General features: G+C 44.4%; 1 protein-coding gene across 1 annotated transcript in view; it reads left to right on the top strand.

Annotated features, from left to right (window-relative positions):
• Nucleotides 1-5,185: 5,185 nt before the first annotated feature.
• Blnk (B cell linker) overlaps nucleotides 5,186-18,978 on the top strand; it is a 65,172-nt gene continuing 51,379 nt past the window's right edge. The window contains exon 1 of the mRNA XM_028773101.1: nucleotides 5,186-5,409. Within this exon, the coding sequence (XP_028628934.1) occupies nucleotides 5,363-5,409 (47 nt within the window). The 5' untranslated portion in view covers nucleotides 5,186-5,362. The remainder of the gene's footprint in view (nucleotides 5,410-18,978) is intronic.

Below are 18,978 nucleotides of genomic sequence, written 5' to 3'. Positions count from 1 at the left end.
TCACCTGAATTTTCTTTATTCTCTTCAATTATTTTATCATATGTGTATATATTTTCAATATAATTTGTTAAGTGTCTGACCTTAATATAAATAGAACCATTTGACATTAGCCTCTTTTATTTTAATTTAATTTTTTAAATTAAAATATAATTGCATCATTTCCTCCTTCCGTTCTGCTTTCTAATCCCTCCCATTTCCTTCTAGTCTTCCTCTTAAATCTATAGCCTCTTTTTCTTTGATTATTGCTGTTTTACACACACACACACACACACACACACACGCAATTATATAAATGCAACTTGCTGAGTCTGTGTTCCCTTGTGTCTGTGTTCCCTTGTGCAAATGATTTGGGCACTGATTACTTTGGATTGGATACCCAATTGAGAGGCTTATCCCTAAGAATGGCTAATTCTCCCTCTCTCTGAAGTCATTAGTCACTTATGGAACTCCACGAGCTTGTGCCCCTTCTGCATCTAGAAGGTTTACTGATATTTCCATTGCATGGTCTTGTTTAGACAGTCATTTCTAGGAGGTATTAACTTCTTTTGAAAAGTTCTCCTTAAATATTACTTGTATGTGTGTTCGCATGCTCTACTCACTGCCTACACCTGGAGGTCAGAGGCAGCTCCTAGGAGTTCTTTATATCATGTGCAATCTGGATAAATTCAGGAGTCAGTCTTGTGGTAAGTGCCCTTATCCCCCCCAACCCCCGAGCCTTCTTGCAGGCTTGTACATTCACTTCTTCAGTTTGTCTTTACAGTGTATGTTATTTTTTTTAAAAAAAAAAAACTTGGAGGTCTCTTCAGACAGTGAAACGAGGGATTTCTTCAGATTAGTGATGTCAATATCTAGCTGTTTGATGTTCTTGTCAGTGGCTCTTCAAAGGTCTGAGTAGTATAAGATTGGAGAGCAACATCTGGATTAGAACTTCTAATAGCAGACATCACGGGTGATTCATTTTTACCTGGAAAGGAAAAAGAAGGAAATTCTCAGGGAGATTTCTCTTCCCTGGATGTAAATTGTTATTCATCTTATTTATGGTTGGGCCTGGCTTTGTCGGGTATCTATTTATTTCATTAATCTTTTTGGTAACCGGTTAGCTGTGCCTTCTGTGGTATCAGGCAGGCATATCAGTCCTTGGCCTGTAAGGGAACTGAGTCTGGGCCATTCCCTTTAAGGGTAAGAGGGTCCTTCTCCATACCTGTGGCAAAGTTTTGTTGATCTCGGTGGTGCCAGAGGCAATAAGGATCGCAAAGATCCTTATTGGACTTGATTTACTCTATTACAATAGAAAAGGCTGTGTACAGCTCTTGACTGTGTACAGCCCTTAAAGAAGAATGTTGCCTTTACATAGACAAGACAAGGAGGGTTAAAGAGAGTGTGAAATAGGTCAGTGAAGGCTCCTAGAAAAATCAGAGAGAGAAAGAGACAGATGAATGCTGGTACAAGAATTGGTTTTCAGCCTCTCCAAGGTTGTCAACCCTATTTCCTCCCATCTTGGGACCATTATTTGGGTTCTTTTTGCTTATTTCTGCTGGTCCCTGGCCCTCAAATAGGTGGACTAACTCTATGATACAACAGATAAATAAGTTGGTAGCAAAACCTACTCAGATACATTATTGTAAGTTAGCTATGGAGGACCACGAGACACAAGATGAGGTTGTTACTTTATACAGGGTGTTTCCAAACCCCATCTCCACCCAACCTAAAAGGGGGGACTTCTGCCCCTAGACCAAGCAGAGAGGGGCCACCCAGAACCCCCTCTGACAGGCCATCTGAATTCTTGCTTAGGCTCTGAGGCTAAGCATTGCAAGGGAATATAAATAAAAGATAAAAATATCTCTCTGGGTTCCCTGAGGGACAAGCCCGACTGCATAGGAGTTAATGTCAAAAGTATCCCCTCTCCAGGAAAAAGACATCGGGACGGGTATGGCCCTCATGCCTCACTGGACAACGACTGGGGACTGGAGCCATTACAAGGTCCCCTTCAGGTACTGGAGGTCAGGCCTCTATCCCTGCCTTTGCAAGATTAGAATTGCCACAGCCCTTCTATACTTAGAGAAGGGAGGAGATGTCAGGGGCAGCCCTGCTTACACACTGAAAGCCTAAAATCAGCCATAGGCCTAAAATCAGCAATAGGCCTGTTATACATGTATACTAACACCAAGTCTTGGGTCTCAGTGGAATAACATTGAAACAGATGGCTATAAGCTAATGTAAACAGGCAGCTTTTGTGGAAATTTACTAGCCTGAGTAGTCATAGACCTTGTAAATAGGTAGCCTTGGCAGACAATACCAACTTAGATAAGGACAATCGAGTAATAGGCAGTCATAGTGACTTGTCCCCTGAACCTTCACCCAGCCAATACCCGGTTCTGAAAGATATCTGTATTCTCCCTGATCACCCACACTCCAGTGTCATTCCCTTCCCCACATCCTGCCTTTCTGTGTTTATAACCCCTGTGTGAATAAATTACGATTTGAGAAAAAATAAATTATTTAAAAAATAAAATAAAGTTATAAAAAAAAAAAAAACTGGGGCTGGAGAGATGGCTTAGTGGTTAGGAGCATTGGTATTCTTCCAGAGGACCTGGGTTTGATTCCCAGCAACCACATGGAGGCTCACAACTATCTGTACCTGAAGTTCCAGGACATCTAATCCTTTCCTGTCCCTGACTCCTCGCCCCGCAGAAGTATCCAAGTAGGTGCATAGATAGCTGTACACGATGCAGGCAAAGCACTAACACCCATAAAATAGTAATAAAATACTTTTCAAGAGAAAACTATTATTTTTGCTATTTATCCATAGTGATACAACTGGAGTTCACTGGTTTTCACTGATAAGTAGAATTCATTTATGTGAATATGGCATCAATCATTCATTGTTGTCCTGTTGATGGACGGACGGACAACTAACTGGGTCAATTCCAGGACTGGGTTTTTGTTTTTCCTATTAGAAACAGGAAAGCAATGGTGCGGCACTTGCATGGCCTGCGCCAGGCCCCAAAGGAGGGAGCAGTAGCAACTTCACTGAACATCCTTGCATGTGACCTTGGTTTATCAGCTTAGGAATGTCTTACAGACTCTATGACCTGCCCTCACAAATATGTGCACCATTTAACACTAAACTCTTTCCAAAGTGATTGTGCTTTATGGTTCTCTCAGTGGTGTGTATGCATCACAGTTGTTAAAAGGCTATGACTGGGCAATTTAGTGATTCAGTCATCTCTGTACCTGCTGTGGTAGACTGGGCCTGGCAGCTCTTCAAGGCTTAGGCTGTGGAGTCACGCTGTGTGGTCTTGCTCCACTAACAAGTCAGCAGCTGAGATTTGGTAACATCGGTTCCCATTCATGCTCAGCCCTTCTTGGCAAGCCATGGCAGCAGCGAGGCCACTGGGCCAGGCTTGGATCCTTAGGCTGTGGCACTCCACACTCTACACACCACCCGGGGTAGAACTACACACGACGGCCTGGAAAAGCAGTTTCTCGTTTTCATTGTGTCAGACTGAATACAGTAAAAAGAAGAAAGACAAGTAGCTGTAAAAAGAAAAAGCAGAAGTGTAACCCTTGCCCCTCTTTCTTTCTCTGGGGAAATAAGAAGTTGCCAGACCAGGTGCTAAGCAGAGTTGGTGGAGAGGAAAGTCAGCAGGTCAGTTGGGAGCATTTTACCATAATTCAGAAGGAACAAGAAGCTATTATCACCGCGCTGGCCAGATGCTCCTGACCCTTGGTGACATCATACACGTTTTTCCTTATGTTCTTTCCCGTTAAGAACTGTGGGAGGGGTGGGGCAGGGGACTAGATCTCCTTCAGGATATATTGCAAGAAAACTGAGCAGCCTGATTAGGAAAAGCCGACAGTTACAGGAAGCAATCGTTTGCATTTTTCTCATGATGACCTACTCTCCTGCAGAAGGACCTCACCCTTCAACTGCCCTGAAGCATCAGCTCTTGGACATCCGGAAGAATGGGAAATTCAGATATGGCACATAAGTGTGAACAGTCAAGGAACCAGGAGGACAGAGGACTTCTGTTTGAACAAAGAACCTGGAGGGGGAGGGAGGAGAAATCCATTTTTGCTCTCCATCCCTTGTCCTCTCTTCTCTGCCTGGTCCTCCTTCCCCCTCTCCAGCCAGACCCTAGCCTTGGAGCTATAACAGTAGAGATAACTGAAATCTCTTCACTTTGTCCCCTCAACCCCCATGCATTCTCTAGACCCAGGTCGATATTCCTTTGATAATGTTCGGAACAAAATCTCCTTTCACAAAGGTGACCAGGACATGCCAGGTGACAGGAGAGGAGTGGGGGTGGGGTATTCAGGTACAAGAGGAAGAACACCCCCTCTCTTTTTTTTTTTAAATTCTTAACCCTAGGTTGCCTTCTGCTCTTTAACTCAGAGATAAATCAGAAGCTCACAGAGTAGGCAGAGGAATTGGGGGGTCTCGAGGAGGGTAGCAGAGCCATCTGGATGGGGTCAGAGGTAGGTGTGGGGTTCCCCTGTGCTTGGGATAGCCCCACACCTGACATCGCATTGGGTCTGAAGAGAGGTCAAAGACACGGAGAGGAGTTAGGAGGTATCTGCCTGGTGTCTGTCATGTGTTAGGAAATCGCGGGGCTCCTTCGCAGATGACTTTTGAGTGTTTCCTGCTTTTATTTGAAAATGTCAAGCTTTCAGCAAAGCAGCTCCTGAGTCCACACAGTGTACAATGGAGTCACCTTTCTCTACCCCTAAGTGACCTTGACCTTGCACAAAGAATTACCCATCACATTCTAAAAGACCACTGCTGTGCCCGTGGTGGCAAGAGCTGTCTCCTTCTTGTCTTAGTTTCCTGAGAAGAAAAAGCTAATCCATGGCCTTATGCAAATGAGCAGAAAGCACCCAAGAGTCAGCCAGATATAATTGATTATTCAGCTTTTCCTTGTACCTGAGAAGTGGCAGGGTGACTCTGGCCATCTGCTGAAAACAGGGACTACCTAAGGTTTGGGACAAACAGGAAGTAGCGTTCAGCCAGAAGCTTATTCCAACCTGGCAACAAACCTGATCATAAAGGAGAGCTGCCGGAGAGGTATTTGCATGCCCAATAAGGTTTCACTACCAAAGTTTACACAACGCACAGTAATCAGCCAGGCTGGCTGACTCCCTGGATCACATGACCTCGTAGAAACAAGAAACTTGGCGATGCGCTCCAGCGAGTTTTACTTCCCCTGTGCAGGGGTGTTTGCCAGCAGCCTGTGGTTGCTCTCAGAAGTCAGTTCCAGTGGCTTGAGCTCTTGAGACCAGAGCCTTACCATGCTGCTCCCCAGGAAGCCCAGGAGCTGCTGACATCCCCCTGGACAGCAACTCACATCCCCTCTCAAGAAAAATGGACAAACTGAATAAGATAACTGTCCCTGCCAGCCAGAAGCTGAGGTAAGATTTTCCCTTCAGATCCTTATTCCTCTTCTTTCCCCTCTAGGGCTGCTCCAGTACTCAGAGGCACCAAAACCATGGAATACTTGACCAGTTCCAATTGGTTAGCAATGGCTATAGGGAAGTAGATCGGGTTTTTAAAGAAATGTGTAGGAAGAGTGAAGGGACCTGCTTTGGCTGGTTTTTGCCAGGGATAAGACAAAGAGTGAAGCTCTGGGAAGGCAAGAAGATAGAAAATTTGATGGCCCACATGCTACCAACAGCCAACTTTCTGAGTCTCAGTAAGACGCTGCTGAGGAAGAGCTTATCCACTGTGTGAAGAGTGTGTGTAGTCACTGTCTCATTTGTTTCCTGGGTGTTCATCCTAAGTTTATTGGGGGAACTACATGTCTTTCCAATACCCTCAGGATTAGCTATTTTAAAACATGCTTAATGGCCAGTCAGACGGCTCATGAAATAGAGTGCTGACTGTGCAGGCCCGATGACCTAAGCCCCATTGCCAGCAACCCAGATAAAAATGAAAAGAGAAAAGCAACTCCACAGAGCTGTCCTTTGACTCCACACTCACTGCCTGGCACACGAACGCCTTGACACATCATGCCCACATACATTTCACACACGCGCGCACACACACGCTAATAATAACAACAACTGTTTTAAAAACAGCTTTGGCAATTTAAAAAATATATTAGTAAGAAAGAATCAGACAGCAGTGGCCTAAGGCATAGGTCAAGAGACTACGCAAAGAATCCTTCCCAATTTTTGAGCATGAAGAGCTTTGACTTTTTGTGGTGCCGATGACTTTCAGAGGCTGGAAAGTTTCAAATGTTTAAGGGTGTGTTATATTCCATGTGCATATTGGAACTTTGGACTTTCATGAGGTCATACTTTGGAGCTGGAGAGCTGGAGATTCTGAGACAAATGATGAGAAAAGAACATGGAGTTGGTAGAAGGACAGACTTTCATAGCAGCACATGGGTCTTCTCACTCTGAGGGGTTTGGTAAGAGGCAGACTGAGATGTACTAAGGGGTCCAGACCAGTGGGCAGCATCAGCTGGTCAGCCATTTTATAGAGTCTGCCCAGGAGAGCCACAGAGCCCTTAACATGGTCAGAAGGTCCCACAGGCACCCACATCTTTTGCTGTGCATCTCACGGAAGGGAGAGGTGGAGCGGAAACATAGGAAATAATATAAGAGGACTGGAGTAGCAGAGATATCTTCAAGAAGGTGGTGTTTCAAGTTAAGCTTTTGAGAGGCAGCTGAGATAAAATGGATGGAGAACTGGGGGAATGGTTACATGTGGAGGAGGCTGTGACCTCACATGTATAGGCTGGTGTGAGTGCAGTCTCAAATGTGGGCTAGTGAGGAAAGTTCTGTCCGGCAGAGGCTACGGAGTGAAACGTATGGGGTGAGAGGGCCTTGGGAAATTGGTCCTGTCTGGTGGGGCCAGCTGGAAAAGAGCATGTGTGGGGGTCTAACCATACAGAGTTGGGCAGCGGCTGTGCTGTTAGAGATTGAACAGGATGGATTGCATGGGGAGGCTGAAGGCACAGATTCTGGGGGTGCTGGGAACGTAAGGATCCCAAGCATCCAGAGTTACAGGCACAGCAGTGAGACAGGACAAGCAGGGAGAAGTCAGAAGACCTGGCAGAGAACTGACAAGGCCTTGTGTCGGGGCTGCTCTGAGCAGAGGTCCCAACGGTCCCTAACCTAAAGCCGCCCAAAGGCTCGGAATGTGCTCCAGGGAACCTAGATGAGAATCAAAAGGAAGAGAGCAATAGAATTTTAATCACTTTATGGCCCCTCCCCCTGGGGCGAAGTCCAGTCTAATCATGGAGTGGGCGGTGGGCATTATGTAATTATATTATAGGCTAGAAGGCCAAAATTAGATTGCAGATAATCACATGCTATGCCCATCTGCTGAGAGCAAAGCAACATTTTTCCACACTTGGTTACTAAGTTGTCTGCACAGACTCAGCCCTCTTTTATGAAACGTGCAGTCAGCGTGGACCTTTGCACAGAAATGACTATAAACAAAACAACTCAAAACATCACCTAAAATATTTTTATGTGACACGGTGAGAAGTGTCAGGTAGGGGTTGGGCAGCAGTCACGCTTTAGAGAGGGAACAAGATGGATTGCATAAGGGAAGCTGAAGGCACAGATTCTGGGGGTACTGAGAATGTAAGGATCCCAAGCATCTAGAGTTACAGGCACCACAGTGCAAAGGTAGATTGTGTGTCCTCTCCTGACTGGTCAATAGCACTTGAGAAGGTTGCCCAGAGAGATACTTGGCTCCAGATTGCAATGTAAATGCAGAATAACGTTTGGATTCTTTCAAACTCATCAAATCTTATAGAGGAATGTGATCAAAGCAAAGTCAAACAAACAGCTGTGATACAACAAAACCATACAGTGAGTATTCTACTCACAAAAGGTGCTCAGTGGGATGACTGGGACCCAGGGGCTGCATGTCCAGGTCTGGAGAGAGACTGAGAGCAGAAGGGATAAGTAGGAAGAGAAGCAGAATGAACCAAGGAAGCAAAGACAGGCAGGATTGGGGTTTGTAGGGGATCCTCAGAGTGAAGGATGGAAGTCTCCTAAGGCACCCCAGGACGTGCTCACTTTCATGGACAGATCTCCCATGTACCGGAACTGAGACAGTAGAGATGACCAGGAGTGTGTGGGGCCATGTCTTTGTTAACATACATTCCCAGACTTTCATTCCTTTGTACTTGGGTCTTAGCCATGATTTCCCTTTGAGTTTTAGAAGGTAGAGACATCATCACAAACTTGTCCGAGACGTAGGTTCTCAATTCTTCAACATCAAACATCCCTAGGAGGACACAAGTCATGTGACTGCGTAAGCATTTGGGAATCTACAGTCCTGAAGAGCTGGCAGTCGTCCTCTTCTGCTTACTATTACTAACCTGAAAATGAAACTTTGCTTTTTAAACAGCTTCCCCACTGGCGGATCATTTGTGCTAGTGTATTTCCCTCTGTAGCACACATGAACACAGACCCATTTGTTTGTATCCGTGGAGAATGACTGACGTAAGGCTGGTCATGCCATGCTTCATCGATCTGTCTTATTGGTTAGAGGATATAGTATTGTTTTTGGAGAGACAAATCAAGGATTTTTATGACATTAGTGTACTTAATTTCTTTGGCCCCAGTTTCTTGACCTGTAAGACGACAAATGTTATAATAACAGCATCAATGCCATAGAGCTACTGTGGCAATTAAATTAATTGTCCCATGAAGCAACTGACATCATGACCTTGGCAACATAATTACCGAGCATTTAAAAAATAATAGTTATTAATGTAGCCATCATAATCATTCTTATTAATTTTGTAGCTTGCAATTGACTTTCTGGACATAAACAGAAGGCTTTCTGCTGGCCCTGGGCATATCTCCTCTTGGTTTCATTTCTCCTTTCTATTTAGGACATTTTTGTTGTTGAGTCTGGCATCTGCAGCATTTAGCTTTGCATGGATTGTAGATACGACACACATGTCTCTCAGGCCTTGTCTAAGTGGCCACTGAAACTGCTCAGGACAGAAGGCTCTGTCACAGGTGTCCAGGCCTTGATGGCTAGAGACTTACCTTGAGATTTTCTCTGACAGTGCTCTCTCTTCATGTCCTGAAATTTTCCATTAGGGTTTTCAGTTCCTTGACTTTCCACATTAAGTTCTTTAGAAACCAATTCAGCTTTCTTTCACGCTTCCGCCCCTACCTCCCTCCTCCCGGGCCCTCCCAGTTTCTGACAATGGTTTCGTGAGCAGCCCTAATTCTGACTCATCCTCCCTGCACTGCACTCATGCCTACTCACCTGCCACACCCTGCGATCTTCCTTTATTTCACTTCTATCTGTGTTCTCCTCTTCCACACCATTCGAGGAAGGTCCTCAGCATCTCATGTTTCCCATAGTGTCTGCTCTACACCCCTCCTCAAAACAGGTGGTTTGGGCTAAACAACTCCCAAAGCTCTCTGTAGCCCTGAGCTCTGTGACCCTGACACACACCTTACATTTTTTTTCTAAGCTACTGTGTCCTTTCTTGAGCCTCGAGAAATACTTCTGATGTATTCAGAAGAAGGATGGGGCTGACTCCAAAAGTCTGGTTTCAATTGCCAGCCTCAGGTTCTAAAGAAGTGAGTCTCCTCTCGAGTATGGAAAGAACGGGCTAAGGCGATGCGGGGCTGGTCTCACACTCTCCATCCTTTCATGTCTTCTCAGTCACAAAGGCAACTCTCCAGCAGTGTTTTTGAGACACAGATTTGCAGGGATCCTCCTCCCTCAGTCAGTGTGGCACCCCCAAGGCTATCTTCCTCATGAGCACCCATCAGGCAATATGAGTAGATTTTGAGAGTGCAATTTTTTTTTCTGTTAAGAGTTTATAAATCAATTATAAATCAATTCCATATTCCCCCCCCCCAATAAAATGACTCTTTGTCTTTGATCTTATCACAGTCTCTGGAAATGGTTTATCTGATTTTAGGTGAACGATCCAGGCCTACCTTGTATTAAGTGGGGTGTTCAAGGCTGATGACTAATCCTAGGTCCTGCCTCTGAACTCAGGGAGCTTCAAGGCTCCTGGCCTCTGTAAACTGAGTCTCAGCCTGATCCCCTGGAATGTCACAGGTGCCTCTCTCAGACACCTGTGACCCTGGGCTTATGGTTATACCCGAGTGGCTCCTCCTTATTTTTCTGTATTTCCCCCTTTTCATTCTGACAAAATGCATGCAACATAAAAGTCACCATCTGAGCCCTTCTTGAGTGCATCTGTGCAACTGCCATCACTATCTGTTCCCAGGACTCTTTGGTTTTCAAAACTGGAACTCTGTACTCACCAAGCAGTAGGCTCCCACTGCCCTCCCACTTGGAAACAACAGTACTTTATGTCTCCTCTGAGAACCGTAGATACCTGGAATCATGCCCTCTTTGTCTTTCTGTGCTCAGCTTACTTTGCTTAGTTTAATGCTCAAGGTTCATAATGTCTTAATTACCCTTGTTTGTGGGCAAGTGGCACTTGGCTTCTTCAGGGGCAGCCTTGCTTCTCTCTGTTTGCCATGTTGGATGATGACGCTTAAAGACTCAGGGATGGAATTGCTTTTCTCATCCTACAACCATGCTGGATTTCCTAGGTCCCCAGGGACTCAGGATCCTAGGGACCAGTACACATTTGGTGTGGGAGGTTGGAGGGGGGTGAGTAAGAGAATGATATCTATCACTCCAGAACTGCAGCCTGAGGTGGGTATGAAATTTCATCTCTCCTCTCAAGGGTCCCTCCAAGAGAGTGGGACTATCAAGTAGGTGACACTGGGGCTGTCTTCTAGGTCTCACATGCCCTCTAAGTTCCCCAACTCCATTGTGAGGCAGCAGCCTCTGTGCTAGCTGATGCTGGGTCTCAGGAATGTTCAGCTACTAAAAAACCTTCTTTTGGGGAATGCTGTCTCTTGATAGTGTATCAACCCTCTTTATTATTGGCACATTTTCTGCCCCTGGGTCTCCATCCACCAGTGTATTAGCCATTTCTCTCATCACTGTGACAAAAATACCTGACAGAACAAAGTGAGGTCAGGTTAGTTTTGTTACAACCCAGTCATGGTGGGGAGGGTATGGCTTGGTCAACAACATTGGCAACCTGCAGCATGGCTTGATTGCATCTTGGGAGATCAGGGAACAATGAGTTTGGGCTAGAACCAAAAATAGATATTACCTTCAAGGTCTGCCCCTAGATACACACGTTTACTGGCTAGGTCATGGTCCCAAAAGTTCCACAGCCTGCCAAGACATCATCAAACACATGAGTCTATGGGGACCTTTGATGTGTAAACCATAACTGGATATGTCTGTCTTTCTTTCTTCTTTTCCAAGTTTTTTCCACAGCTGAGAAGTGTTTGCTTCCTGAAGGTATTCTCCTCCAGGCCCCTGTCTTGTTCACCTGACCAATCCTGATCTATCTGGCTTGTCTTTACCTCCTCTCTGAAATAGTACAGTAGCAGCTATGTCTGTGCCCTTAATCTTTATTCTGGTATTCTCCCAGCTCTCCTAGGACAATAGAGTAGGCCTTTAAAATGCTATTTCCCTCAGACCAGCATGTGCTCACCAATGCCCATTTCGAAAGCATAGAAGCCAGAGTAAGAACACTGGGTGTCCCCCTTGTTGGGCTACACTTCTCTGTTGACCACTTACCTGATAAAGGGACCTTAGTAACCCAGGAGCATCTGTGCCTCCGGGAAACTTATCTGGAGTCCCCAGATCTTCTTCAGATTTCTCTCCCTCACACAGAGCAGACAAGATTCATGCAGCTAGGTACTGATCTTCCTTGGGTGCGTGGCTACACACAATGAAAGACCCATACGTAGTTTAACATTCTGTTCACACAGGCTTTAGTAACTTCAATGAGAGGTCTTGTCATTTAACACTGAACCCTGGAAATACGCAGCCAATGCTAGTCAAAGTATGTATGTTGTAGTATGCCTGCTTGCCTATGTAAAGATGTAGTATTTACAAAGGAGCATGGAGGCCCACCTTTCTAGGACATGAGAAGCATCTCTCAAGCCCCTTTATATCTCAAGTAGGAGACTTGAGACAAGAAAGACAAAGTCATGCAATTCACATGCAAGTTAGTGCCATCAAACCCACCACTAACATTTACACCTCCACACTGCCTTTGATGAAGAAGGGAAGTGGTCTACCTATTATCTTTTCTCTCCTTCCCTCTCCCTGAGCTATGTGCTAGCCAACAGAACATTCTAGCTTAGTCAGTGTTCTATATATACCCTAGACAACTGTTTTAAGAAGCTAAAAAGTATGGGCTGGACAGTCATCTTAGTGGTTAAGAGCTCTTGTGGTTTTGAAGGACTGGGGTTTGATTCCCAGCACCCACATGGAGGTTTACCACCTCAGGCATAAGGCACACATGTAGTACACAGACATACAGATGTACAAGCAGGGAAAACATGCACACACATAAAACAATAAAAAATTAATTAATTAAAAGGAGCCGGCTTACTTGTCAGAAACCTCCAGGGAGCTAGACTTGGGTGAGTATCGCGAATTTTCAAGCCTAAACTTGAATTCCACTGACTCAGGTTTAGTGGTATCACACAGCGATGTGTTTTACAGTGACTGAGCCTGCAGTGCTTCCCATTGTCTGTGGGTAAGTTATAATTACGAAGCGCATAGCTGGCCTTACCTGCAGGCCAGGCATGCATCACCAGTGCAGTATAATTTAGGAGGCGCCCTGGGAAAGTGTCTTTGCTATGATGGAAAGAGAGTTCACCTTGGCTGGAATCAGGCAGACCCAGGTCTGGCTGCCTGCTCTGCAATGATTAGCTCACCATCTTTGAAAAGGGCACTAAATCCATTTAACCTTGTCTCATTCGTCTGGAAAGTAGAAGTAATACCATGTACTAATAATACACAGTGTATAACAGAGGCACTGTAACAGTGAATAAAAGAAAAAACCAATTGTGGGAATATCCTCTTCCGTGAAATAAACACTGGCCTCAACTTCCCTAATGCACCAAATTATGTCTTTAGCGCTGTCCACAGTATTTTGAGGCTCTGCTTCAGAGTCACATCACTGAGTATAGTAGTTATGGATCCTCGATGTTCTGACACCAGCACTAGCCAGGAGCCACTGCTCGGACAGCCAGCTTGGACCCAGAAGCAGATGCTATGCCCTGACTCAGGCACAGAGACTATTTACTCAACAAGGACTATAAGTTGAATGAACAGAACACTGTTGTTGATAAGGAGGTCAGAGGTGAAGACATACCCAAGGGAACAGAGTTCCCAGGTAGGAGGCTATGCCTATGGGTGTTAGGACAGAAGTTGAGAGGTCTAAGCTTAGACATAGAATGAATGTTTTCCTACGTCTCCACACATACTTTAAGCCAGTGGTTCTCAACCTGTGGGTTGTGATCCCTTTGGGGGTTGAATGACCCTTTCACAGGGGTTGCCTAATCATTGGGAAACATGGATATTTACATTATGAATTATGGCAGTAGCAAAATTACAGTTACGAAGTAGCAACAAAAATAATGTTATGGTTGAGGGTCACCACAGCATGAGAAACAGCATTCATGGGCTGTAGCATTAGGAAGCTTGAGAATCACTGCTTTAAGCTGTTTGAGAGATGTAATCTTCTATACTCAAAAGGCCAAGACAGAAGAGTCACAAGAACAGGGACAACCTGGGCAACTTAGAAAGACCCTGTTCAAAATAAGAAGTAAAAGAAGGAACTGGGGCTGTAGCTTAGTGATAGAGTACTTAACTAGCATGGATGACCTTTGACCCTTGACCCAATCTCCACTACTGAAAACAACAATGAAAACAAAACGTATACTTGATTCAGGTATAAAAATATGTAGCAAGAAGAGTAAGGTTTGTTTTTAAGTACAAAAATTTGCACATAAGTATATACATATATACAGACACACACACACACACACACGCACAAACCAGAGACAAGAAATAATTTTTTATGTGTATGTGATAGAGTCAAATACATACAGGAGAATATGCTTTCTTTTTAAAATTATTACTTTGCGTACGTGTTTTGCCTCCATGTATATCTGTGTTTCATTTGCATGCCTAGTGCCCAAGGAAGCAAGAAAGGCTATCAGATCCAATGGAACTGGAACTACAGATTGGTATGAGCATCCGTGTGGGTACTGGAATTGAACCTGGGTCCTTCAGAAGAGTAGCCAGGGCTTTTAACCTTGCTGACATCTCTCGACTCCCAATAAATATATTTTCAAAAAAATGGAAAGTCAAACATGATGATACGTAATTACATGACGATTGTAATGCCAATGCTAGACAAGGTGAGGCAATGAGGCAGACAGAGAGTTCAAGGTCCCTACATAAGTTCCAGGCTAGGTTTGGGTTTTATGAGGTATTGTCTCAACAAAGCTAAACAAAACAACCAAACTACAGAAAAGAAAATGGAAAGTGGAATGCTAAATTTGTAGAAAGCTAAATTCTACATGCATGTGATTTGTAAAGGTTTTAGTTTGAGCCTGTATTAATTGTATTAAGTAACGGGAAGACTTCTGGCTCTACAGCATATCCACATTCAAGGATCTCACAGTTGCCATGCCAACCACAGATGACTGGACCTATATACCTACTGCTATATTTTAGGATAAATGTCATTTCTTAAATGATAATAGCACTGCTCACTGGGAGTGAGCTCTGTGGGAGAGCCTTGCCCAGCAAGTGCTAGGCCCTGGATTTGATCCTCCATCACACAGTCACACACAGTCTCATACAATCACACACACACACACACACACACACACACACACGCAACTAAAACAAAAGCTATTCATTTAATAGCCCAAAAGTAAACTGAAGAAAATAACACGCTTTAAAACTGTTATGGACTGCTCTGTGCATCTGGATGGTGGCAATGATCGTATGACCATGTGAGTTTACTGCACGTTTCCATATACATGGTGAAATCTGCATTGTGTGTGTTTTGCTACCATCAAAAACATGTTTGGGCCAGAGAGACAGCTCAGTGAGTAAATGAACTTGTCAAGCTGAGATCCATTCCCTGGACAACACGGTGGAAGGAAAGAACTGATTCCCAAAGTTGTACTCTAATCGCCATACGGCACCATAGAACACATGAACATTAGTGTGTGCACATAGATAGATAGATAGATAGATAGATAGATAGATAGATAGATAGATTTATTTTTAAAAATTGATAATGCAGTCTATTTAAGGGGTCATGGTCAATTTGACCAATTAGATATTACTTCATTTTCTTTAAATGTGTTCTTTTGTCTTGTGTTGTGTGTGTCACATGAGTGTGTGACTTTATTTATTTAACTGAATGTGTGTTTGCACATGTGTGCACATGTGTTTGGAGGCCAGAGACCCAAAGCCACAGAGACCAACATTTCACATCTTCCTCAATTGCTCTATTTGCGTGTGTGTGTGTGTGTGTGTGTGTGTGTGTGTGTGTGGTTTCTCACTAAAGCTGATGCTCAAAGACTGAACTAGACTGGCTGGCTAGCAAGCTCTGGGCTCATCCTGTCTCTGCCTCTGTGGCGCTGGGGTTACAGGCACACCCTCTGTGCCTGTCTTGGTCACCTAGATTCTAGGAGGTCATACTCAGGTCCTCTTGCTTGTATAGTGATAACTTTACAGAGTAAGCCTTCTCCACAACCCTAAAGGTATTCATGTTGGACATTTTTTCAGGCTTTTTAAGAACTGCAAAATTTCTGTTCAACTTTCTACTGCCCCAAAACATACAAGATGTTCCCCAGTGTCTCTCTTTTTAAGTAAAGGCCCAGAAAGCCTGGCAGTGGTGGTGCATGCCTTTAATCCCAGCACTTGGGAGGCAGAGGCAGGTGGATTTCTGAGTTTGAGGCCAGCCTGGTCTACAGAGTGAATTCCAGGACAGCCAGGGCTATACCGAGAAACCCTGTCTCAAAAAAACAAAACAAAATAAAATAAAACAAACAAAAAAAGTAAAGGCCCAGAAAGAAAAGAAAAGAAAAGAAAAGAAAGGAAAGGAAAGGAAGGGAAAAGAAAAGAAAGGAGACTGGGGTCAATGTTTTCAGGACGTAGGAAACCTATTCTTCAAGATCGCTCTTTACTCTAAACAATGTTTTGAGGTTTAGCTGCAGTAATGAATGCCTCATCAAGCAGGTGGCAATACTGTACAATACCATGTGGTCAGGCAAGATTCTTTTTCTCCAGTTGGGTCAATTAAATTTTGTTTATGTTAGCATTCATTAACCATACATATGGGTTTTGTTATGAGATTTATACACACACACAAATTGCATTTTGATCATAAGTTAACTTAAATATTTTTGCCAACAGATAATAACTATATAAAATGACAGGATTAATTCTGAGGTATTCACATGTATCTAATGTCCTTTGATCATAGGAGGAGTGAATTAAATAAATACCACCCCTCTGTTACCCATTAAGTTAGTTTTAAAAAGGACTCACTCAAATTCTTTAAACATATTCATTTCCTAGAAAAATATTTCCAGAATATTCTAGGAGCAGGTTTGAATGAGTTCTTGGCCACCTGCTTTTACAAAAAAAAAAAAAAAAATCTAGCTGCTTTGGTTTAGAAACTCTGTTTTTGTTCTCTCTCTCTCTCTCTCTCTCTCTCTCTCTCTCTCTCTCTCTCGTGTGTGAGTTGTTGTTGTTGTTGTTGCTGCTGCTGCTGTTTTTGCTGGTAACAAAGAGGCTGGACATCCTAGGTTTCATTAAACAGAACCTGGTAGAGACAGTGAGAATATGAAAATGAATTAACAGGCATGGCTCAAGTGCCTCCCTCTCTATGGACACAGAAGCCTCCTGTAATTGTTTGGGTTTATAACTTGCTTTTTTACAGCCTCATGGAGAGTGTTTACTCCCTTCCATGAAGCAGGGGTGGTGAAAGTCCAGGAGAACAGAGCCCTGCATGCTCAGAGAACAGAAAAAGCTGGAGCCCTGAAGGCACCAAGGGCTTCTAGCCACTGAAATCAGGAAGAGGAAGAACTATGGAGATTTTTGTGGTCATATCAAGTAGCAAATCTTCCAAGAACATGTTGAAGGCAGGATAGCACAGGTGTTTGGTCAGTCCATCTGCCTCAATGAGGAGAGTCCCCTGCCAGTCTGCCCCTGACAGGGTAAATGGGATCAGGACTTTGAGTAAGATACTTGATATTGGTAGATTCCTCCTTGTTCCTGATTGTACCAAGTGCAGCCCGATTTCTGTCTGTTTATAACCTGGCTCAGCAGCGCAGACACGTCAGCCACCAGCAATGAATAGTTGTAGATGTCCGTGGGAAAATAGACAGGGAAGGATACTGGAAACATTTGTGATCTACTTTCCATGGTTAGTGGCTGTTAGCTGTGAGATATGGTGTCAGGCAGACAGGGGCTTTAGGCTCCAGACTCCTCAGGGCCTTTCTGCCTAGGCCATGGAATAATGGTGCTCCTTCCAGCTTCTCTGCTCAATTGCTACAAACATGTTCCAGTCCTGGGAGTCCCCAGTATTCCCTTCTACCCTCACACACTACCCTCTCTCCTTGCCTCCCACTGCCATCTGTCTCTTCCTCTTTTCATTCTGCCCCTCCCTAAAGGCTGAGATGCACTAAGAACTCACTCTCTGCTCTAGCAAGATGCTTGACCTTGGAAGCCAATAACAGGGCAGGGGTGGGGACACATTCGTCCCCAGTATGACTGCTGGGAAGGTCGGGGGACTGTGTACCATCCTCAAAGATAGAATGGAGGCTGGCCATAGAGGCTCATGATGAAGCTGGTCACCTCCCCAGAAAAGGGCTCAAGTTGAAATAAATAATAAATCAATGTACCATCCAGAGCGGGCACAGGTTATGCACTTTGAGGTCACATTTTGGTTTGTATATCACCTCTTACTAGCAATAGGACTTATATAAATCCTTCAACTTCTCTGACTACATGTTCTCATCTCTATAAATGGGGATCCCATACAGTATGAATATGTTTTACCCTACTGTAGATGTAAGTAATGGTTAAGAATGTGCTTGTCACGATAGAAAACGGGATAAAAACAGGAGCTACGCCAGGAAGCTTATGACACATGCAATACCTGGTGCATGATACATATCAAATGCCAAGAGTTACTTCTGTTCTGCTTCCTTCTCCAAGGCTCTGGGCTGGCCTGAGGGTGGGTCAGTCTTTCAGCCCTATCTGTGCTTCAGTCAGAGTTCTGAGTTGTGGCCCAGGATGGAAGAGGTGCCTCATTCCATACAACAGCATATAGCCCAGCAGGGGACCTGAGCCAGGTGGGAAAGAGTAGGGAGAGTGTTTGCACAAAAGAAACAAAGCAATTTTCTAGTAAGCTAACCCTGGGACAGTCACCAAATCTCCCTAGAACTTAATTCTCTCCCTTGGGGCGAGAGGACACTGACCCAGAACATGACAAGGTCTCTGCCACTTCTAAATTTCTATGACTTCATAGACCAAAGGAGGAGCCTGGATTTCAAAGCTAGACAGTCTGGAACAGCACCATGCTTCTTTTAGACCTCAGTATTTGCATCAATAAAATGGAATGGGAACATTAGGAGGCCTACTATGGCTACCCTGCCATGGAAGGAACCACCAAAATGTCTCAGTAATCACACCACATTGTTCAGAAGGAAGAGACTGTGGGTCCTGAGTTCACAAACCTAAATATAACACCATTGATGCCGCAGGAAGGTCAAGCTGGAGGAGGTGGGCATGGGGAAGTTGAGGCCAGAATCTGGAGGAAGGAGGCTAGACATCAAGGGGGAGAAGAAGAAGAAGCCCGTTGGGGAATGTCTGTGGCATGCAAATAACAGTCTGTTTTCAGAGCCAGTGATGTCTTGTTTAAGTCAGAAGCTATCCGAGAGAAAAATGTGTAGGACTCAGAATCCTTGGCTTTTCTCTGTGTCTCTGCTCTGAGTTTTCAGAGGCCAGAGGATTTGGGCAAGCCATGAAATGGGGAAGGACCCCTGTCCTGCATCACAGAAGGCAGGATTTGTGTTCAGTTTAATTCTGGACACATGTGCACAAGAATCACACGCATG

This window comes from Grammomys surdaster, unplaced genomic scaffold, assembly GCF_004785775.1.
Source record: "Grammomys surdaster isolate TR1022 unplaced genomic scaffold, NIH_TR_1.0 66, whole genome shotgun sequence".
NCBI lineage: Eukaryota > Metazoa > Chordata > Mammalia > Rodentia > Muridae > Grammomys > Grammomys surdaster.
Note: the sequence above shows the minus strand (reverse complement) of the source record. Positions and strands in the feature narration are given on the sequence as shown.